General features: G+C 40.1%; 1 protein-coding gene across 7 annotated transcripts in view; it reads left to right on the top strand.

The window, feature by feature from the left end:
• Lclat1 (lysocardiolipin acyltransferase 1) overlaps window positions 1-23702 on the top strand; it is a 135149-nt gene that overhangs the window by 14985 nt on the left and 96462 nt on the right. The window contains exons 1-2 of one of the 7 annotated variants that reach the window (XM_031357819.1): window positions 16246-16344; window positions 17423-17525. The exons of 5 other annotated variants lie outside the window; for them this stretch is intronic. Coding sequence is in view for 1 of the 2 variants with exons in the window: in XM_031357813.1 (XP_031213673.1) it covers window positions 16298-16344 (47 nt within the window). In the remaining variant the exon portion in view is untranslated. Of the gene's footprint in view, window positions 1-15959; window positions 16345-17422; window positions 17526-23702 lie in introns of those variants that run through there. One more of the 7 variants, XM_031357813.1, reaches the window with a different exon arrangement.

The following is a 23702-nucleotide window of genomic DNA, read 5'->3' as shown; positions in this document are numbered from 1 at the left end:
TTTTGGTCTGTAAAAACCTACTGATCTTGTATAATTTCGTATCTTGCTATTTTGCTGAAAAGGTTCTAGACTTACGGAGTTTTTAGGATCTCTCAATTACAAAATCACATCTGCAAGAAGAAATAATTTGATTTTTTTTTTATTTGTGTTACTTTTGTTTCTCTCTCTTGCTTCATTTCTCTGGCTATAATTGCAAACATTGTGCTGGATAAAAGTGAGAGTGGATATACTTATAAGATGTGAAATATGCTTTGAAAGTCATCCAGCCTGCTGAAGTAATATTTGTTAATTTGTGTTTATAAGTCAAGAAACAAGATTACTTGCCTAAAATTACAAGATTTGAAAATGTCTGTTACTCTTTTCCTAGCCTGTTTCCTTTAGAAACCAGTCACCTGGAGATCCAGGTGCAGTGCTAAGTGCTTGTGGTCCTAGCCCGTGGGGGCTGAGGCAGGAGTATGGGTAATTTGAAGCTAGTCTGGACCACATAGTGCATTCCCATTCATTCTGGGCTACATGATGAGACTTGTCTCAAAAACCCAAAAGATATACACATAGCTAAGATAAAGAGCGGTTTTGCCACAAGGCCATGTTTCTGTTGCTCTTGATGGACACATTCCCTCCCTTCTCTGACTTTCTGACAAGTAACAATATGTTTTCTGTTCCTTGCAGTTTTGTCAGCAAAGGGATGGTTTAGTAGTGGATTTAAACAACATTCAGGCTGTGGGATTTGGCTTTTGTTCACCCCCATTTGGCATAACTCCCCCTAGATTCACTGTAGTTATTGTCTGAGTTTTTCTCATCCTTGGCATTCTTTTGTCTCCTTAGCATTCCTTCAGATGGATGTGCACACTGAAGGGCATCTGTGTTCTTTCTAGTGTTTGGCTCTTAGAAACAAGCTGCTAGGAACATTTGTGTATATGTTATGTGAATGTAAATTTTCCCATCACTAGAGTCAATACCCAGCAGAGTAGTTGCTGGGCCAGATGGAGGTTGCATAGGAGTTATGGGTTTATTTCTGAGCCCTCAGCTCTGTTTCCTGGATCTGTTTGTTTTTCATGTCAGTAGCACACTATCTTCATTGCTGTTACTTTGTACCGAATTTTGAAAACAAAAACATACATCCCATTTTATTTTTTATTCCATTTATTCTAAAGTATTTTGTGTGTGTGTGTGTGTGTGTGTGTGTGTGTGTGTGTGTGTGTGTGTGTACATGTGTGCAGGCTGTGTGGAGGTCAGAGAACAACTTTCAGGAGTTGGTTTTGTCCTCATGTGTGTCCCTGGAGTCAAACTCAGGCTGTCAGGATGACCTGTCTTGTGTCTTTCTCTCGTATATGTCTTGTTTCTGATAATGTGGGGCCCATTATGCTTTTTTTTGGTTAGTAAATATAATATTTGTTGTAAGTTGTTTCTAATTGCTTATTTTCTTATCATTCCTCTATTTTTTTGCTTTTTTATGAGAGCTTAGTTTTTGAGTAGATAAGTTTTTCAGAATTTTTTTTCCTTCACTATGACTAATGCCTCACAAGAACCATTTAGGGTAGGCAGATTTATTTAGTTTGGCTCATGACTCCAGGGGTTTGAGTTCATGGAGTATGGTTCCATGTGTCTTGGCCTGTGGTATGTAGTGCATCATGGTGGAAGGGTGGATGAAGGAGAACTCCTCACCTTGTGGTGAGGAAGTAGAGGGAGGGATAGGTTGCCTCTGTGGGCTTTCTTCTGTTCTCCCTTCATTCCAAATAGGCACTCAGCTTATAGGATGGTCCTGCTCACAGTCAGAGCAAGTCTTTCCAGGTACTCAGTTCTTCTAGGACCGTCCTTGTGGACATGACTAGAATGGGTTATGAGTCTCCTGGTTGCTTTTGTTATGCTGACAGTGAGATGCATGGTCATAACAAGTAATGGATTGCTTTCAAAAGCCACTTTAGTGGTGTGAATGCTGGTATGTATTCATGTGTGCTTATTTTTCTTGGACCTGTTATTAGTGTGTATTGTATTGATTGTTGATTATGAAACTAGCTTTGTGCCCTGGATTAAGACAGGTTTTAATATCATTGAATTCTTTTCTAATGCCTGCTGGGGAGAGAGGGGGTTGGGCGGGGATACAGACTGTCTGGTACTTCATAATGTTTTTCTAGTTTCTGCATTAAGGTAATACTAGCTTCATTAAAAAAAATCAAAGTGCTTCCAATTCATCATCTGTTTTTTTTTTTAGGAGACCTTGTATAGAATTGGTTTTAATTCTTTAGTTATTGATAGAGTTCTCTGATGGAATAGTCTGAGCTGGGAGATTTTTTTTTTTTCAGAAGACTTTTAGATCTGAGTTCAGTTTCTGTGATTATTATGGGGCTATTCAAAATTATCCATTTCATTTTGAGTGATTCATGTTACTTGGCGCTTTTGAGGAATTGGTCCATGGGCACATAGACAGGATTCTTCATTCCTGCTAAGCAAGTGTGGAAGTTTCAGTGTCACAAGGCTGCTTAAATTCAACTGATGTGATAATTGTCTCTTTATTGCTCCCCATATGGTCTTAGCTGACACCTTGGGTCAAGGCTGTGGTCTTATCTACTCTTGGCATCAGAGCCTTGACTCTCTAGAAGTATATCACAGAAGGCAGGTTTTGAGGATTTATAACCTTGCCCTTTGTCTTATGGTTTTTATTGCTGTGATAAAACAGCATTAGCAAAAGTAAGCTGGAAAGGAAAAGTTTATGTTGTTTACAATTCTGCATCATAGTCGATCATTGGAGGAGGTCAGGACAGGAACTCAAGACAGGAACCTGGAAGCAGAAATTGAAGCAGAGACCATGGAGGATGCTACTTACTGGCTTACTCCTATAGCTTGCTCAGCCTGCTTTCTTATACTATCAGTACTCTCTACTTGGGGGTGGTACCACTGAATGTACTGGGCCCTCCTACATTACTCATTGACCAAAAAAATGTCCTACAATCTGATGGCACTTTTCCAATTGAAGTTCCTCTTCTTAGACAACAATAGCTTGTGTCAAGTTGACAAAAACTAACTAGGGCATTCTGTGCTCTCTCTTTCTTCCTATGTGAGGTTGGCATGCCCTTTCAGCTTCCTGCTCTTGCCATGCCAAGCCTTCCTTCCCCTTGCCCTGATAGACCATCCATCTGCAACCATTAGCCAAATAAACTCTTCCTTCCTTAAGCTGTTGTGGTGGTTTGTATATGCTTGGCCCAGGGAGTAGCAGGATTAGAACGTGTGGCCTTGTTAAAGTAGGTGTGTCACTGTGGGTGTGGACCCTCACCCTAGCTCCCTGGAAGCCAGTCTTCCACTAGCAGCTTTCAGATGAAGATATAGAACTCTCAGCTCTTCCTGCACCATGCCTGACTGGATGCTGCCATGCTCCTTCCTTGATGATAATGGACTGAACCTCTGAATCTGTAAGCCGGCCCAATTAAATGTTGTCCTTTATACGACTTGCCTTGGTCATGGTGTCTGTTCACAGCAGTAAAACCCTAACTAAGACAGTTGTTTTGCACATGATAATTTTTACCACAGCAACAGAAAAGTACCTACTATAGTACCTAATATAGAAATTGGGGTGTTGCTGTGATAGACCTGACCACATTGTTTTGTAGAGCAGTGCAGAGACTGACTCCTCATGGAATGCTTTGGGAGATGTTGAATACTGGTAGACATGGACTAGCTCTTCAGGGAGTGAGAACCAGAGGGCTGAGTCCCTTAGTGGAGGGATAGCCTCTGGAGCTTCTGTGCAGTATAAGGTAAGTGGGGAGGTGGGGGTTGAAAGACAGTTCAGGGATTGTCATTTTGCATTGGCCTTTCCTTCTGAAACTTAATGCTTAAAAATGTTTTCCTTAAGGGCTCTCTGGGCAGAGGGCTGTGAGGTGGTGGGTGAAGGTGGTAGAAGGTAGTGGTATGAGACTGGTGAATTCCAGGGCTGGGAGGCATTCCAGTGGCGGAGTGTTTGCCTAGTATAGGCAGGGGTCTGGGTTTGATTTCTATCACTAGAGGAGGAGAAAAAAAAGTTCAGTAAGAGGAAATCCTCTGAGGCTGAGGAATTAGCTTGATTGTTATGTGACATTTACACAGTTTGGAAAGTAAGAGTAGTCTAGTCTGGTCTTGAACTTGTAGTCCTTCTGTTTTATCTTTCCCAGCAGCTGGGGTTTCAGGCCTGTGCCACATCTCCAACCCAGCTTATGTTGCAGGGCACATAGTGGCGTACTTGACATCACTGGCTTGTACCATTAGTTCTTATTTTTAAAGATTTATTTATTTATTATATGAAACACCCTAGAAGAGAGCATCAGATATCAATACGGGTGGTTGTGAGCCATCATGTGGTTGCTGAGACTTTCGGAAGAGCAGTCGGTGTTCTTTACTGATGAGATGAGCTGTCTCTCCAGCCCCCATTTATTTACATTTCAAATGTTATCTCCTTTCCTGGTTTCCCAACCGAAAACCCCCATCCCATCCCTCTCCCCCTGCTTCTATAAGGATGTTACCTCACCCACCCACCCACACCCTCCTCCCTGTCCTGGCGTTCCCCTACACTGGGCATTGAGCCTTCACGGGACCAAGGGCCTCTCCTCCTATTGATGACCAAATAGGCCATCAACTGCTGCATCTGTGGCTGGAGCCATGGATCCCTCTTTGTGTACTCTTTGGTTGGTGGTTTAATCCCTGAGAGCTCTGAAGGTACTGGTTGGTTCATACTGTTATTCCTTCTATGGGGCTGCAAACCCCTTCAGCTCCTTTCTCTAACTCCTTCATTGGGGACCCTTTACTCAGTCCAATGGTTGGCTGCAAGCATCCGCCTCTGTATTTGTTAGGCACTGGTAGAGCCTCTCAGGAGACAGCTATATCAGGCTCCTGTTAGCAAGTACTTGTTGGCATCCACAATAGTGTCTGAGTTTGATGACTGTATATGGGATGGATCCCCAGGTGGAGCAGTCTCTGGATGGCCTTTCCTTCAGTCTCTGCTCCACACTTTATCTCTGTATCTCCTTCCATGGTATTTTGTTCCCCCTTCTAAGAAGGACCGAAGTATCCACACTTTGGTCTTCCTTCTTCTTGAGCTTCATGTGGTCTGTGAATTGTATCTTGGGTATTCCAAACTTTTGGGCTAATATCCACTTATCAGTGAGTGCATACCATGTTTGTTCTTTTGTGATTTGGTTACCACACTCAAGATGATATTTTCTAGTTCCATCCATTTGCCTAAGAATTTCATAAGTTCATTGTTTTTAATAGCTGAATAGTACTCCATTATGTAAATGTACCACAATTTCTGTATCCATTCCTCTGTTGAGAGACATTTATAATAGCTCCTCGCTATTATAAACAAGGCTGCTATGAACATAGTGGAGTATGTGTCCTTATTATATGTTGGAGCATCTTCTGGGTATATACCTAGGAGTGGTATTGGTAGCTCCTCAGGTAGTACTATGTCCAGTTTTCTGAGGAGCCAGGGCCTAATCTGTGTGGATAACTGACAAACAATTCTGGCTTTGTTCACAACTCTAGGTTCTACCTGTTCAGTGTCCCTTTGAAATTCCCAGTCACCAGTTCTGCCTCAGTTAGCTGAGCCAGATTCATTTTCAATCTCATATTCCATTTTTTGCCAGGGTTTGTTCATTTCTGTGCATTTACTTGTTAAGGGCAGTTTGCCATTTCCCCTACTTTTCTTGTTGCTGGTTTTTGTAAGGCTTAATCTCCACCTTTTTTTTTTTTTTTAATGCTGGCCTTATTTCAGTAGTCTTCTAGTTTGTTGTTAAAATATAGTAACTTCTCTTTATGCATATTTAATAAAATGTATCTGACCCTTCTCTGGTTCTTGACATTGGGTTTAAAATGTCCTAGGAATTTTCTGAATGGTAAGAATATTTTTTGTGATCTTCAAGTGCCTTTTAATTAAACTGGGAGTTTGTGCTAATGGTCTGTGTATCAGAATGACCCCTACCCCACCCCCAATGCATGCTTGCCCAAGTATCTCAGAAGGGGAGAGGAAACTAGATACTGAGTTTAGTCAGGAGTCCATAATCTAGCTAGTCGTGCTTAGGTAATGGAAGTCCAAAACGATGGTGAATGTGTTCAAGTGTAAGGCAGTTGACACATTTTTTGAGGTGTAGATGCTTTCTATCCATTTTTCTTCTTCCAGACCTTTCACAGTGCATCTCTTTCTTTCACTTAGCTGTTTCTGAGTTGAGCCCTTTATATTAAGTATTGTGTTTTATGAGAAATATTGTAGCGAATTATTGAACCTAGAAAAAGAATTTGGAGAAGCTTTGCATTTGTGGCTAAGTGGTGGGGGTCTTAGGGTTGGTTTTTTCAAGACAGGGTTTCTCTGTGTAGCCTTGGCTGTCCTGGAACTCACTCTGTCGACCAGGCTGGCCTTGAACTCAGAAATCCACCTGCCTCTGCCTCCCAAGTGCTGGGATTAAAGACGTGCGCCACCACCGCCCGGCGACAATTCTTATAAAGGAAACATTTAGTTGAGGCTGGTTTACAGTATTAGAGGTTTAGTTTATTATTGTCATGGCAGGAAGCACGACATCATATAGGCACACATGGTGTTGGAGAAGGAACTGAAGAGTTCTACATCTTGATCTAAAGGTAGTAAGTAGTATTGTGAGCACATGAGACCTCAAAGCCTGCACTAACAGTGATACATTTTCTGCAGCAAGGCCACACCTACTCTAACAAGGCCACACCTCCTAATAGTGCCACTCTCTATGGGCCAAGCATTCACATGCGTCTGTGGAGGCTATTCCTACAGTGGGCATTAATCACCACAGTGGGCATTAATATAGTAAGCTATGATGGCTATTCTTGGTTGTCAGCTAGACTGTATACCTATGATCCAGATCTGGACGCAGGAAGAAAACATGCTTGTGATCTGGATCTTGAGACTGGAAGACACTTGCTTTTGATCTGGATCTTGACATGAGATGACACACCAGATTTAATCGAGATTTTGAACTGGGAAGGCAAACCTTTAATCTGGGCCATACCATCTGCTAGAAGCCTATGTAAGGGCAGCAGAAGAAGGAATGGCTTGTTTGTTCTTTGCCTGCTTGCTCTCACCTTACCAGCATATCCATTCCTTCACTGGCATTGGAGCCTACTCCTTCTGGATTTCAGTTTACACAAGAAGACCAACTGAGACACCCAGCCATGTGGTAGTGAGTGACTACTAGATTCTTGGATTTTCCATTCACAGCCTGCCATTGTTGGATTAGTTGGACTACAGCCTATAAATCATTCCAATAAATTCTCTTTACATATATATATGTATATATATGTGTGTGTGTATACATATATATACATGTATATATGTGTGTGTATACATATATATACATGTGTATATATATGTACGTATGCATGTGTGTGTGTATATATATATATATATATATATATATATATGGATCATAAACATGTCTTTCTGCCTTAAGATCTGGATTACAGATGTGTCATCCATTTCTGGACTGTAGTTCATTCCAGATATAGGTGAGTTGACAACCAAGAATAGCCATTACAATCCACCCCTTGTCAACTTGACACACAGTCATATCTCCTTATGCCATGATTAATTTCCAATTGAAAAACCATATCCATGTATTAATAACATATATAATATGTTATAACATAAAGCCTAATATCATATAACTATCCCTCACACAACTGCAAAAACATTTTAAATTTAGGATATTAAAATATATATTTATATAACATATTTATATATCTATCTGTTTATATATTTATAATATATAGGTACATATATTCTATTTATATAGACTATAAGCATATATTTAATATATTATATAATATATACTATATAGATAGTATATAGATTTATTTATATATTATATAAATATGTATTTAAATATCTATATTTAGTATATATATTCATTCCATAAGTTCTGTAACTCTAGAGAACTCTGAGTAATACACAAGCCCATAGGTATGTGAAGTAGGAGTGGTTTTGTTGGATCCTGCTCTTTACCTAGTTTGATCTGATTTTACTCCCAGGCAGTGATCATCAGAATTAAATAGAATTGTAGGGCATCTGGCTGGTGTTGAGTCTGATGCTACTTCTAGGAAATGAGTGTCAAAATCAATAGAAATTGTAAGGCTGATATCCTCCAGATTCATCCATTTCCCTAAGAATTTCATAAATTCATTGTTTTTAATAGCTGAGTAGTACTCCATTGTGTAAATGTACCACATTTTCTGAATCTGTTCCTCTGTTAAAGGACATCTGGGCTCTTTCCATCTCCTTATTATTTTAAATAAGGCTGCTATGAACATAGTAGAGCATGTGTCCTTATTATATATTGGAGCATCTTCTGGGTGTATACCCAGCAGTGGTATAGCTGGGTCCTCAGTTAGTACTGTGTCTAATTTTCTGAGGAGCTGCCTAACTGATTTCCAGAGTGGTTGTACCAGCTTGTAATCCCACCAGCAATGAAGGAACATTCTTTTTTCTCCACAACCTCACCAGCATCTGCTGTCACCTGAGTTTTTGATCTTAGCCATTCTGACTGGTGGATGTTGAACATTTCTTTAGGTGCTTCTCAGCCATTTGGTGTTCATCAGTTGAGAATTCTTTGTTTAGCTCTGTACCCCATTTTTAAATAGGGTTATTTGGTTTTCTGGAGTCTAACTTTTTGAGTTCTTTGTATATATTGCATATTAGCCCTCTTTTGGATGTAGGATATCATCCTGAGTGAGGTAACCCAATCACAAATGAACACACATGGTATATACTCACTGATAAGTGGAAATTAGCCTGGAAACTCGGAATATCCAAAAATACAGTCCACAAACCACATGAAACTCAAGAAGAAGGAACACCAAAGGGGTTCTTCTAAGAACCCCTGATATAGCTGTCTCCTGAGAGGCTCTGCCAGTGCCTGACAAACACAGAAGTGGATGCTTACAGCGGTCCATTTGACTGAGCACAGGGTCCCCAATGAAGGAGCTAGAGAAAGGACCCAAGGAGCTGAAGGAGTTTGCAGCCCCATAGGAGGAACAACAATATGAACTAACCAGTACCTCCAGGGCTCCCAGGGACTAAACCACCAACCAGAGAATACACATGGTGGGACTCATGGTTCCAGCTGCATATGTAGCAGAGAATGGCCTATTTGTTCATCAATGGGAGGAGAGGCCCTTGGTCCTGTGAAGGCTCTATGCTCTAGTGTAGGGGAATGTCAGGGCCAGGAAGTGGGAGAAGGTCGGTTGGTGAGCAGGGGGAGATGGGAGGGAATAGGGGGTATTTCGGAGGGGAAACCAGGAAAGGGGAGAACATTTGAAATGTAAATAAAGAAAATATCTAATAAAAAAAAAGAAATTGTGAGGCATCTGCCTGGTGTCAGAGTGTAGTGTGTGCACCTCTTCAGTAACTATGACAGTGGGTTCTGCATACCTTTTCATGTAGTGCCTTAGGAATGTCAGGCCCACTCTTATCTCCCTTGTCCTTTTGGTAGAAAAGGTGCAGTCATATTAGTTCAGAGCCACAGAACTAGAGAATTGGAGAGAATTCTGTTTTCTGACCACAGACCTGATTTCTTAATCTTGTGCTGAGCCAACTGTCATTCTTGCTTTAGGTATTAAAACCCTCTGAACTGGCAGGTGTGATTTTTTTAGGGATTAAAACTCCTCTGAACTGGCAGTTGTTTTTGCATTTATTTGATTTTGTTTTGAGACAGGGTCTGATATGAAGCATAGGGCACGTGTGTATTTCCATGGGCTGGAATTACATGAATGAACCACAGAGCTTTGCCATCATTTTTGTGCTCAGAACTTCAGTTGCTCCCCTATTGCAGGATAATACCTGTACTCTTTATTCAGTCACTGAAGTTCCAAAGTGACAATACTGCCCAGACTTCATATGAACTAAATAAACACTTCTTGTATTTTTGGATAGGCCACTTTGTATCTACAGGGGATGCAGTATGTGTGTTCTGGCCCCTTATGAACTATAATAGGAGATCAGGGAAAAGATGTTGGAATAAAAATAGCACATACAAACCACGTGAGTAGTTCTGGAGGTCAAAAGAGGAGCAGCTGTGCGGAGCAGGGCTGGTGGAGCTTGTCCTGCAGACTGTAAGGCTTTGAGCGCGGTGGCTCAGCAGGTGATGTTCTGTGCACACAAGAATGGGAGCAGAGGGGCTGTGGCTTAAAGCTGATGGCAGTGGCTACTGCACTTTACATGGAGGGAGCCTTTTCTTGTGTTAGAGTGGTGTCTTGCCCTCAGATGAATCTTGAATAGTTATGCTATGTTTTTGCCAGCTGAATTTTTGCCAGGTCTTGCTTCTTGCCCACCTTTTAAACATACTGAGTGCTGTTGTAGGGCCAACCAGCGATAAGATTGGGTGAGTGTTTTAGTCACAATTTTACTAAAAGCAATGTATAAATATTATTTTGTATGTTACCTTAGCCTACCAAAGGACGCTTTAAATTATAAAAGTTCCAAAGCTACTTTTAGTAGGGAGACATTGAAGTAAATGTGGAATAGCCAGTCTGAAGAAGGTAGAGTTCTTTAGGCTGGGTAAGTTCTGATAAGTGTTTTAAAGTGTATTGTGTATGAACTCACATGGTTACCACGTGTGACTCATTCAGTGGAATGGGTTGGTGGCACTGTCCCAGTGCTCCTGAGCAGAGGGATTTGATGCTGGTCATGCGTCCTCAGTCTTTGAAGACACAGAAAATTTAGTTTGATTTAGTTGATTTTGGTTTGAAAACTAGCTGTGTTACATAACATTTACACACTTTGAGGGAAAATAATATATAAAGAACAGTTAAAATCACAGTCTTATTTGTGCTGAGTAATTTTTATATAGTTACACAATTTGTACTCACTTTTTTCACTAACTTATATTACCACTTCTTTCCCATATCATTTTTTTTTGTTGTTTTACATGACTTCTTTTTTTTTTAAAGAGTTATTTATTTATTATGTGTATGAATACACTGTAGCTGTACAGATGGCCGTGAGCCATCATGTGGCTGCTGGGAATTGAACTCAGGACTTCTGCTTGCTCTGCCCCGCTCCCTCCGGCCCTTCTTGCTCCCACCTGCTTGCTCTGGTGTAATACACTGTTTTGGTGTTCATACGCACCAAAAGAGGACATCAGATCTCATCATTGATGGTTGTGAGCCACCATGTGGTTGCTGGGATCCGAACTCAGGACCTTCGGAAGAGCAATCAGTACTCTTACCTGCTGAGCCATCTCGCCAGCCCCCTTACATGACTTCTATTAATACATAAACATCATGTTTAGAGTTTGGGAGGATTTTTTCCCTTTGACTATCAAAAAAACATTTCCAGTTTTGTGAGTTGCTCATTTTACTTCATTGATGACTTTCTAACTGTAGCGTATTCTTGTGCTTCACTGTTTAAAACTGGCCCCACATTGCTCCTTTACATGGCTGTTAATCATCACTAGGTGTTTCTCTATTTTCTGCAGATGTACTTGTGTGTGTGTTATGTGCAGGTGGGAGAGGGCAGAAAAAGACATTAGATCCCTTAAAGCTCCTATGACTGTGAGCCACATGATTTGGGTGCTAGGAACTGAACTTGGGTCTGTAGACACTCTTGGAGCAGTAGACACTCTTTTTGAGCCATCTCTCCAGCTCCCATTTCTTTATTGATGGACATTTTACTCTTGTAATTTTCATATACAGGTAGTATTCCAGTATGTTATTTATTCATTTACAAATTTATTGTGTTGGAATTGAATTTATGGCCTCTCTTCTATTGAGGTATAACCCCAGGAGGCATCAGTGAAGATCTTTACTATATACTTTCTCAGGTTTTTTGTATGATAGAAAATGTGAATGGTATTTTTGGTTATAAATATATATGTACTTTAAAATTGCTAACTTCACTGTGTTGCTTTTTAAAGGAGCCCCATCTGTTAATGCCTGTAGTCATAGTGTGCTTGCCTCTTTGCCTGTGTGCTCATTTCTCCTAGATATTATCACTGACAAATACGAGAAACTAGTAACTGAAAACATGTCTCATACTGCCTTCACTTGATTTTTGTGTGTGTTTTCTCATATGAGACTATTTTGATACCTTGCCCATTTTTCCTATTGTTATATTTTATTCTAATTCTGTAGTGCTTTCATAGTTTACATGTAACTCTTTAATTCATCTGGAATTTATTTTGATTTTATGGGATGAAAACTGCTTGATTCTGGACGAGATTCAAGGGCTAGTGGGCCTTGAAATTGTCTGGAAAAATTTAGAGGGTAAAAATAAACTTGTTGCCATTGGAAAGTAGTTTGTTTCAGATTTATTTAAAACCTTAATATTACCCAACTCTATAAATTCTGTTTGTAACAGAAGACCCTTCTCTATTAGTGTAGCAGAAGGAGACAGCTGGGCTCTTGGTGGGCATGTCAGATGTGTGCTTATAGGTAATTCAGGACAAACTACATTTGAGCCGAATTGCATCCTCTTTATACAGAAGAGATGAACCTCTTGTATTCAGAGTACAACCATCTTTTGCCTTGTGACAGCTTTTTATATGTCTGATGCGATGGTTGAGTTTCCGTGGGATTTACTTAACATTTCTGGGGAAGAAGTTTGTAATCAAGGTCTGTAGGCTAATATGCATTATTTTGTGTGGCAAAGGGAGGTCTTGATTATTTAAGACTCTGGAGTAGGATACCAATCTTGAGTTGTATGGATGAGGCCTATAGGAGGTCACATACATCCTTAGAAGTAGGAGGTGCCAAGGCATAATACACAGAAGAACAGGGGTAATGACCCCAGAAGCAGAGGTTGGAAGGAAATGGTCACAAGTCAAGGACTTTTGGCGGCTGCTTGAGGCACGAGCTGTTCTTGTCAACATGGAGGAAGGATGACGTTGGTCCAGAGATACTATTTCAGATGTTTGGGTCTCAAGATTAAAGAATAAACTATTATTTAAGCCAGTGAGAAATTTATTACTACAGATGTAGGAAACTAGTGTATTCTAATGTGAGGGTTAGGTGTCTCATGTGAATAACAAGATCTTACTTCTCTTGCTTTAATTAGCTATCAAAAACTTTTGGGCTTAGTGGTTAAGAGCTCTGACTGCTCTTCCAGAGGTCTTGAGTTCAATTGCCAGCAACCACATGGTGGCTCACAACCGTTTGTAATAGGATCTGATGTCCTCTTCTGGTGTGTCTGAAGACAGCGACAGTACATAAAATAAATAAACTTTAGTTTTTTTGAGACAGGGTTTCTCAGGGTTTTTGAGACAGTGTAGCCCTGGCAGTCCTGGAACTCACTCTGTAGACCAGGCTGGCCTCGAACTCAGAAATCCACCTGTCTCTGCCTTCCAAGTGCTGGGACTAAAGGTGTGTGCCACCACTACCCAGCTATCTTATTTTTTTTTAAAGTTAACTTTCTGTTAACTTTTCACTTATATTTCATATGAATTTGAGATTATTTTTTAATGTGTTTGGAAAAAAAGCATTGGAGTTTTGATACTAATTATATTGCCTCTATAAATTGCTTTGTGTTTTATTGCCAAATTCATAAATATGGGATTCTTTCTAAATATTTAAATTGTCTTTAGTCTCTTTTGGCAATGCTTTGTACTTTTTAGTTTAGTTCATGTCATTGGTTGAATTTATTCTTAGGTTTTGACTGTACTTGTAAAAAGCGACTTGTTTTTGTAAGTTCTTTTTTGGTTTACTTTTATCTTCCTCCCTCTCTCCTTCCCTCCTCCCTCTGTCTCCCTCTTCCTATTTTTCCTTCCTTCCCCAGTCTGTCTGTCTGTCTTATCCCTCTCCCCCACCTCTTCTCTCTCCTCTGTCTCTGTCTCTGTCTCTGTCTCTCTCTTTCTCATAGGATTTTACTGCAAACCCCACATTAGCCTTGAAGTTTCCAAGGTAGATGAGGCTGGCCTTAAATTTACGGTAATCTTTGTGTCTTAGCCTCTCAAGTGATGAGATTATAGGTATGAACCCCATGCCTAGCTCACACTTGACTTTTGTGTGTTGAATTTGGTTCCCTACAACTTTTCTGAATTTATTAACTCCTCTGGTATTTTGTAATTTCCTTCTAAGGTTTCCAGACTGAGGATCATGTCTTGTAGAAATCACACTTTCCTTTCTGATTTGGATGAGTTTGAGTTACTTCTATGACTAGTCCTGGCTAGAACTCCCTGGACACAGGGCTGAGGAGCAGTGAGTGTTCCTTGTGTTCCTGACTTTACTCATGCAGTTGTTTAGCCTGGAATATGATTTCAACTTTGATTGTAAAATTGTTATAAATTGAGTTAATTGCTAACCTTTAGGAAGGTAATTTATTATTTTTGCTATTCTCAAATTTTAGAGTAGAAGAAATTTTCATGCTGTTGTAATTTTTGTAGTTGGCAGTCTCACAGTGTGGAGTACACAAAAGCATCAATGAAAAAGAAGTCAAAGGCTATGGAGGCTTAGGGCTCCGTGGAATGGAGGGCTCCCTGCCTTCCTCTGGATCCTGGATCAGTAAGCTGCTTAAGTGCTTCTCTGTTCATCACTGCTTACCGAAGTGGGAATTTGCCTAGGTAAACCCTTTCAAGCCTTAACCATGTTTGCATGTGTGTATCTAGCTTGATTTGAAGTTGCTCCCCTAAGCATTAGCCGGTTTCTTTTTCTGCTGCTTTTGTTTACACTGGGAAGCAGGACCATGGCTACTAGTGCTGAGTCAGAAGAGTGGAGAATGGTTTTTGTCCAAAAGTTAGATCATGCATAGTTCTTGCATTTATTAAACTGTTTTATTATTTGTCTTTGTGTGGTTATTTTGATAACATTTAGTTAGGACTAGGTTTTATATGTGCATGAGAATTATGTTTGTATATTTAAATGCATATGCAGGAGATTTGTATATTTGGAATGTATAATACATGTATTATACTTAATACTTACAAATGTACACACACAAACACACACAGTTCTGAACAAAGAAGACAGGTCAAGTACCTCTTGAAAAGAAATTGAGTTTAAATTTATTACAAGGGGTAGCAAGAGGACTCAGCCTGTAAAGGCTCTTGGTGCCATGTCTGATAACGTGAATCATCCCTGGAACACACGTGGTAGAAGGAGAAAACAGACTCCCATCAGTTGTATTCTGACCTCCACATGTGCATTGTGTCATGGATGTGCCACATGTATATGTATAATAAATAGAAGAATTTAAATAAAAGAAATTTATTATGATATAAAATTTTTACTATTGTGTATGTGTGTGTATAGAGTGCAGGACCATGCATGCCATGTTGGAAGTCAGAGGCTAACTTTTGGGGTTGCTTCTCTTCTCCCCACCGTTGATTCTGGGGATCAGACTTGGAAAGAGGCTTGTTAGCAAGCACTTTTACCAGTAAAACCATCTTGCCTGACCAGTTTTTTTTTTTTTTTTTTTAAAGTTATTCTTGTGGGTAGAGAAAGGAGTAGAGGACTTGATGATTTTGATGCCACCCAACTGTTAGGGCTTGGGTCATCTGCATCCATTGTTGTCTATGTCTTTCTCATGCCTTCACTTACCATAATTACAGTCTTAGAACTTTATGGAACAAACCAAACTTTTGTATGAATTTCTTCCTTAGTGGAATAAAAAATAAGAATCTCCTGTTACAGATGGCTTGATGAACACAGATGCAGAATCTTTTATAGGGCAAGTCTGTCTGTCTTCTCTGTAAAGGGAATTGTGCTACTGGATTGAGCATTTATTTTCCTCAGTTGTTGAAACTGTTTCAAAGGATTTCTAAGTGCACAGTAAAGATGTGTGAGCAGGGAATACTGGGGTTTCTGGAACCATCTTTCTGTTATCTACACTCCGGTAATGGATTTTTCAGATTGTGAAACCAAGTTTCCTGTCTTCATCCAGTGCTCAGGACTTGATTCACCCAATCAACTTCATAAAGGGAAGATGCTTTTTTTCAAAAACTAAAGGCTTTCATATCTTGGGAGATGGACTTTCCATTGTAATCACTTTCACTGTTAGGAGTTCGTAGTTGTGTTGATATCACAGTACCAAGTAGTTTGTCTTTCTAGTGACAAAGTTGTCTAGAATATGAGGGACTCAGGCAGACATCAAAATAAACGTGTTAAGGAGTTCATGTAACTCGTAGTCATTGTGGGATCAGGCACATGGTTAATTGGTTCAAAGAAAAAGTAAAGCAACCCACAAATTTATAAGGGTTGAAAGAATGTTGAAATGGTTTGCACATGGAGCAGCTGTTTGGTGGGGTTGGGGGAGGGGCTTGGGAGAGGCTGGAAGTCAGTTGGACCTTCTACCTGAGAGAGTGGACCTGCTTCTCTTTGAGGAATGCCTGGTGTGCAGAGTCCTGGAGCTGCTTCTCTAGCATGGAATCTGTGAGATATGGGGGGAGTGCTAGGCATGGGCCCAGGTTTTCCTGACTCAGTTTTCTTTCCTTGTTACTGTGAGTTGTAGAGGGTGGAGCTTTGGGGTATTTGCATGTTACTGTGTGTTATGATGGGTGTAGATTTGGGGTACTGGATTGTGTGAGCTGTGGTAGGCAGAGCTTTGGGGTATTTGAGTTCGTTTCTCTGGGTACTCTTGGAACTCCATGACTTTTTATAGACATATCATTATGTTAATGAAAAAAATATTAAAACAATTTGGCTTTAAATATTTGATTATATGCAGATTTATGTTTGAATTTTCTTTGCTGGTCTTATAGAAACTTGGATAGTTTTGTGGCTTTTTTTTTTTTTGAGGGGGAAAAGGGAAAATATGGTGGTTTCAAGAAGGAAAAAGTAAATGTAGCGTCACTTGTATGGTTTTTAGAGCAAGTATGAACTGTGTGTGAAGTTATGGAGGCTGTGTAGGAGATTGGAAAGAACCCAGGCTTTTCAATACTACTACTTGCCTGTTGACACAGGTATGCCTCCCAATGATACATCACCCTGAGTTTCATTTAATTCCTCCTGAACATTTTTTTTAAAGATTCATTCATTTATTTATTTTATGTATATGAATGCACTGTAGCTGCACAGATGGTTGTGAGCCTTCATGTGGTTCGTGGGAATTGAATTTTTAGGACCTCTGCTCGTTCCAGTCAGCCCACTTACTCAGTCCCTGCTCGCTCTGGCCCAAAGATTTATTTATTATTATACATAAGCATACTGTAGCTGTCTTCAGACGCACCAGAAGAGGTCATCAGATCTTATTATGGGTGGTTGTGAGCCACCATATGGTTGCTGGGATTTGAACCCAGGACCTTTGGAAGAGCAGTCAGTGCTCTTATCCACTGAGCATCTAACCAGCCCCCACCTCCTGAACATTTTTAATGAGTGCTAAAGTGAACAGTTTTACACAAACATATGTTTTATATAGTTGGGTGTAGTAGTTCTCTGAGTAAATATTGAGTAAATCTTTCCTTTTAATGTTTTTCTCTGTGATTTTTGTCTAATGCATCATGCCCTCTAGTGAATCTAGCCTTTCAGAAACATGATTGAGGGGCAATAACCAGTACAGTGAAATCCTCATAAGGAACACCCCAGCAATCCCTATATGCTACTATGTTAACATGGTAAGTTTCTGACCCTAGCATGTTCAAACACATATTTAACTGTCTCTGATTCATCTGACTGAATTCAGTGACTGTTGCAGAGGATATTTAAAATCTCTTTAGCTTAACAGCTCCAGTTAGACTTCCAATTACTGAGTGTGTCTGGTGTGCAGTACTTCGCTAGGGCCACGTGAATTTGGAAAGCCCTGTATGTAAGCAATGGGCTTGATTTCAAGTAGCTATGTGTGTGTGAGAGATGGTTCCTGCAGCTGCTCATGTCCACTTGCCCCGACATTTAACTTGCACCAGTTGGTTTGGTCCTGTACCCCTAGTGTAGAAATTGAGAGCCAGGCACCTGGTCCTTATTTGTGCTCTCAGTACTTGAGAGGTGGGAACAGGAGAATTAGAAGGTCATGGCTAGCTTAGGCCATTTGAGATCCTGGGTTAAAAAATAAACAATCTTAACCAACCAACCACCAACAACAAACACATGGAAGTTTTGATTCAGATAGGCTAAATAATTTTTCCAAAGTCATATGGAAAGTAGAGGAACCCTGACAGTTTCTGTAAGTTAACAGTGGGGTTGGTAGCAGGTCAGGGACTCTAGCTGCTTTACATGTTGAGAGCTAGGTCCAAACAATACTTAGCTGTCTGTATTGGGTGAGCTAATACAGTCTCTCTTTTTACGTTTGTCGAGTCAGGCTTTCAGGCGACCCTAACTGGCCTGGGATTTTGTAGCCAAGACTGTCCTTGATTGATTCTCTTGCCTCCACCTCCAGTAAAAGGACAGGCTGCTGCCATCACACCTGGCTTTCAGTTGCTTTTCCACGCATTGTCTTTACATTGTTGGCTTAATTGTGTGGGTTCTTGTATGCTTTAATTGCAGAAGTGAATGGCTTAGGCTGGACGCAATTGTATCACTTAGGAGCTTGAGATAGCAGGACTACCAGCCAGTTCAAAGCCAGCCTGAGCTACATGGTGAGACCCTGTCCCAGATTCATAAGCCTGTTTAAATATTAGAATTGGTTTTAGTTTTCTTCCTGTAAGGCTTTTTATAAAGATGTCTCTCCCAGACTGACAAAGTCTTTACTGATGTTACTTTCTTTAAAACCGTTGAGATCTGGAGACCCTCTGGGTCTTGTCTGTTTAGTTTTAGTCACTGACTAGATAGAAATTTATTTCTCCATCTGTTGATAAATTAATCTCAAATTAGAACTAGCTGTTTAACAATCCTAGCTTGTAGGCTGGACTGTGTTATGTGGACACAATTTAGGATATTTCTAGTTTCTAGAATAGTAAGGTGAACCTCCAGAAAATCAGATGTTATATTATAAATAAGGGAGATGTTTCTTTTTTCTGGAAAGTTGTGTGTGTTTTTGTTTGTTCTTTGTTATTGTTTTTAATGAAAGTTACTTGCTCCAGTGCATTCATGTGGTCCCTAACTTGCATCTTATTAGGTTATAGATTGATGACGACTGGCCCTTAGCCTCCTTATTCTCTTTCATTCCCTGTGTACCTACAGACTACTTATCAGCATGTATTCCCACTGTCTAGTTCAATGAGTCAATGAGAAATGAGGGGCATGATGATCAGGAGGGAAACTGGAAGCTTTCCTAGTCAGATAGCAGCCCAGAAGTGCTCAGTTTGGGGTTCAAAGCTGGGAAGGGCGGAGAGAGTTACAGAGAACCTTTCAACCAAAGGAGGAGCTAAGAAAAGTCCCCTGAGTCATCCATTGGCCTTTTGGTGAAATCAGAGTAATTTCTTTTAAAGATTTATTTTTCTAGTTCATTTCTTCATTCCCGACGGTTTTTCTAGCTGTGAAAAATGTCCAAAAAGAACTTAAGGTATATGAATTAAGAAATAGATTGTGGTCTGAATTCTGAGGCCTATGACCTGGGAATAAGGTGAACAGTGTTGGTGACAGATAAAAAATAGGCATAAGTCAGTCACAGAAGTTGAGATAGGAGGTGTCTGTCAGTCTGGGAGAGTTACCATACAGGTTGGGATGATAGGAGACAGGTTATAGACCATAGTTCCAAACTAGGCTTTGTCCATGGTGGTTGAAGACTGTGTTGCTAGTCTTGTTCTCAGGTACCTTTGAGATGAGGGGCATGAGACTTGGGGTTGATGGGAAACCTCCATCACTAGCATGTCTTACAGTTCCAGTGGGAAAATGCTGACTCAGAAGTGGGATGCTTTGGAATTTGCTTGCTCATGAGCAAGACTTGTCTTTCCACATTTAGTTTTTCATTTGCAAGTCAAATTTTTATTTGACAGTAAAGTAGGCAAGTATCTGAAAAGTAGACATATCATGAAAATATTCCCATCCTAAATATTATCATTAGTCTTATTGGCTTGTGCAAATTAGATTAAATTTTATCTGAAAAGCTTTTGATTAAGTAACTGTAGTAGCCATAAACTATAATCTTATTTCACATAGCATTTTTACATAAGATTTTGTTTTGTATCACATAAGAATTAAAAGTTTTATGTTAAGATTTAGATAGATTTTCTGACTTGAGTACACAGAACAGACGTGCTTTGTGGGATCTAGCTAGGCTGCCTTATTCCTTTGCTTTTTCAAAGTCCTTGTTCCATGTCTGGATCTTGAGTTTTTTCCCTAAAAGACAAACAGCCCCAAGAGTGTTCATAATGACAGCATTAATATAATTAAATGCGGAGAGGTACAGGACTAGAATATAGTGTGCTGTGTCTATACTGTGGACTGTACCGTGCAGAGGTGGTACTCTCCCTCTGCTTTCTCACATGGATGAGCAATGGAGGTGTGAGGAGTGAAAGAAGCCAACTACAGAAGAATATGCACTTTCTAATATTGTCTAAATAAAGCTGGGAAATAGTTAAGACTAATTCTGGCCATAGAAGTTAGAATCATTTCTGCAGTTTAGGGTGGTTAATCATTGGGAGGGAAGTGCTGGAAGAAGGTCTGGGGTTGTAGGCAGTGCTCTGTCTTCTTCTGGTTGTATTTACCTCAGAAAATCTCAACAGATGGTATATGGAGGGCTTATAGATTTTCAGCAGATAGTTTAGTCCTTTGTATTTTTATCAGCATGTATTAATTATGCAAAATGATTCCATTACAACATTTTCATGTCTGTTATATTTTGATCGTATTCATCCCCATTACTCCTCTGCTGATTCTCCTTCTCTTCCTAACTAGTCTACTTCTACTCTCACGTCTTTTCTGCCCAAAGACGTTCAGTAGGGTATTTATAGGATTGTGTGTGAGAGAGTATTTATAGGAGAGCATAGAAGAAAAAATTTCCCTTCTTCCACCAGCCCTTAACTACCTAGAAATCTCTAGAGGGGTGTGGGCCCTTGTGAGCCATGCTGCCATGACAGAATATGGATACGCCCAGTCTTGTACAGACCTTGTGCAGGTAATCATGGCCATGTGACCCTGAGACAGCAGTGCACAGCATTCTACCCACCCTCTAGGCCTTAGATTCTGTCCTTCTTTCCCATGATGTTCTCTGAGTATTGGATGGAGTTAATCTCCTGTTTATGGTTGAGTATTCGACTGTCACTTATTCTAGGGACTTGGACCACTTTTGCATCTCTGTAGTTACTATTGCTAGCCACAGAAAGAAACTTCTGACCAAGACTGACAGCTGGCACTGAGTGACTACAGCTTATGCTATGGGCTCTCTTTGGTGTTAAAGGCTGAAATGTATATCAACACACACACACACACACACACACACACACACACACACACACACACACACACACGCACACACGCACACACGCACACTCGCACGCACAGTGAGGTGCAGGAAGGGGAGAAATGGAGGGAGAGGTAAGAAAGGGCTGATTGGGGGAGTCTTGAGGTAGATTCTAATTTCAATTACCCTACTAGAAATTTGTGGGGGTAATTTTCCTCTTCGAGCCATAGTGGCCATATCTGTACTTGCTTTCTGTATCAATATCCACTGAGGCAAAACATGAAGGCACATTGGCAGCTAGAGAAAGTACTGTGGATATAAAGTAACAGTACTTTTCTGTTACCCTTTTGTATTTGTTGTAATGCTGCTTTTGCCTAGAAACTATATAAATCCAGAAGTATTAAAGGAACTACTAATTGAATGACATTTTGATCCACTGAGCCACATATTTTTTTGACTCTTTCCCTAAAGTGTCTGCAGCAACTTATCTGGCTGCCTTCCCCAACCTCCTTTTAATAAAAACTAAACCTTTCAGCAAGTAGAAACTAAGCTTTCCATGTGTGCTGGGTATGGTGCTAGGGACAAAAGGAACAGAGAGCAGTGTTGAAAGTCCTTAGAAAAGGAAAGTCACCATGAAAGCAACATTAAATCTTCTCAATATGGGGGTCAGATGTCACTGGAAAGTAGGGCTAATGCAGGTCTGTAGCTGGTGCCTAAACTGGGAATTCTGGTCATTTTGATTCTTTGACTACAAGTATCTGAACATGGGTCTAACCAGAGTTACTTGTACACAGGCATGCGAATGATAATAAATGCTTATTGTTTTGTGAACACTTCGTGGTTTTTATCCTCTGCTGGCCATGTAGCCCCTCTGTTTTCTCATCTCTATACAAAAGCTTTTACATTCCTTCTACCCTTGTTTAGCCTATTTGGAGCCTTCTGAGTCTGAGTCAGTCTCCTGGATTGTAGTTCCCAAGACTACATAAAGTCCTATTGAGTTTGTACACTCTGCATTTAAATTGATTGACACTCACAACCATAAGAACTAAAAGGAAAACCAATGAAACCCTTAGAACTGCTAAATGGTGCAGTCAGATTTGCAGTTGTCTACAGTGTGATGAAAGGACTGTACATGGCCATTTGTCCAAGGATGAAAGAAAGGATGTCGGCAGTGGCAGGAGAAAGAGATGAGTGTTTTGACATAGTGATGGCAATAAAGAAATGATACACTGGATTGGAGATAAAACTTCCAGGGCCATGCTGACTTTAGTAAATTTAGAGAATAAGGGAAAGGGAAGAATAAACTTGACTTGTGAGCATTTGGGTAGGTGCTATTCTGTTTATTGAGATAGAGAGAGACTGTGAGCAGTGGAACATGTAAGAGAAGGGTAATAGAGCGTTTATTCTAGATATGGTGGGTGGGACAGAACTATTAGACACTCATTGCTTACTGTCTGAGTGTCCAGTAATCAAGTGTGACACTCAGAGGAGAGAGTATCTGTAGTAAAAGATCACCATGAAGTTACCATGGAGAAAGAACAGAATGAGGTAGAGAGAAAACAACCAGTGTCTCAGGAATAGAATACTTCAGAGTTTAGAGGCCTTCTGGTAGACAAAGAGCCTCTCTAGCTGGTAGAACTACTGAGGTAGTGGTGTCACAAAAGCTGAGCAGCGTGTATAGAATGATCCTAAGAGGTGGATTAAAATGAGAGAGAGGTGCTTGTTGGGTGCAGCATCATGAAGTACCCTGGCTATGTCAAGGTGGATTTGATGTGATGGCTGATTGTGGCTGACTGGAGAGGAAGTGGGAGTAAGGAAGCAGAGGCTGTGTGGTCCCCGTAGCCTTTCTCTGGCAGTCAGTTTGGATGGATACCTTGATACCCTGATTTACATGAAGAATCTTAGCATCCCATTCTGTAGGGTTTGCATTATCCGTATAGAGCTGGAGGAAGTTAGCATTGGCCTCTGACCCCTGGGAATCTTTCCTTGGTTAGGAGTTGAGATTCTGAATTTTAGAGACATCTTCTACTTATGAAAAAAATTGAGCATTCAATCTGTGTTAACTTCTGGAATTAGTATTTGAATAAATTAAAGGATGATTTACCTTTTTGGGAAAATAATTACAAGCCTTAAAAATTCTTCAAAGACCATTTCATCTTGAAACACTTAGAAATTCACTTTTTTTTTTTTTTTTTGGTAATTACAGTGTTACAGTAAGACCAACATATAAATAGGGATTGTATTTGGCAGTTACTAAACTCAGCACTATTTCTGTGGTTTTGATTTTTCCTTTATAAATAGAATTTTAATTGGTGTAGGTTAGATTTTTTTCCCCAAGCCTATTATAATTAGCAATGGCCACAAGTTAACCCTAAATAATGTGTGTAATGAATCTATTAACAGTTACCAAGCACTCCTTCCATTCAATGAAAGCAATACTTCATAACACATTTCAGGAAGGGCATATAGCAATTTAAAGATAAGTTAACATAGTTTGCTTAGCCCTATCATCAGG

This window comes from Mastomys coucha, unplaced genomic scaffold (assembly GCF_008632895.1).
Source record: "Mastomys coucha isolate ucsf_1 unplaced genomic scaffold, UCSF_Mcou_1 pScaffold6, whole genome shotgun sequence".
Taxonomy (NCBI): Eukaryota; Metazoa; Chordata; class Mammalia; order Rodentia; family Muridae; genus Mastomys; species Mastomys coucha.
This window is presented reverse-complemented; position numbering and strand designations above follow the sequence as displayed.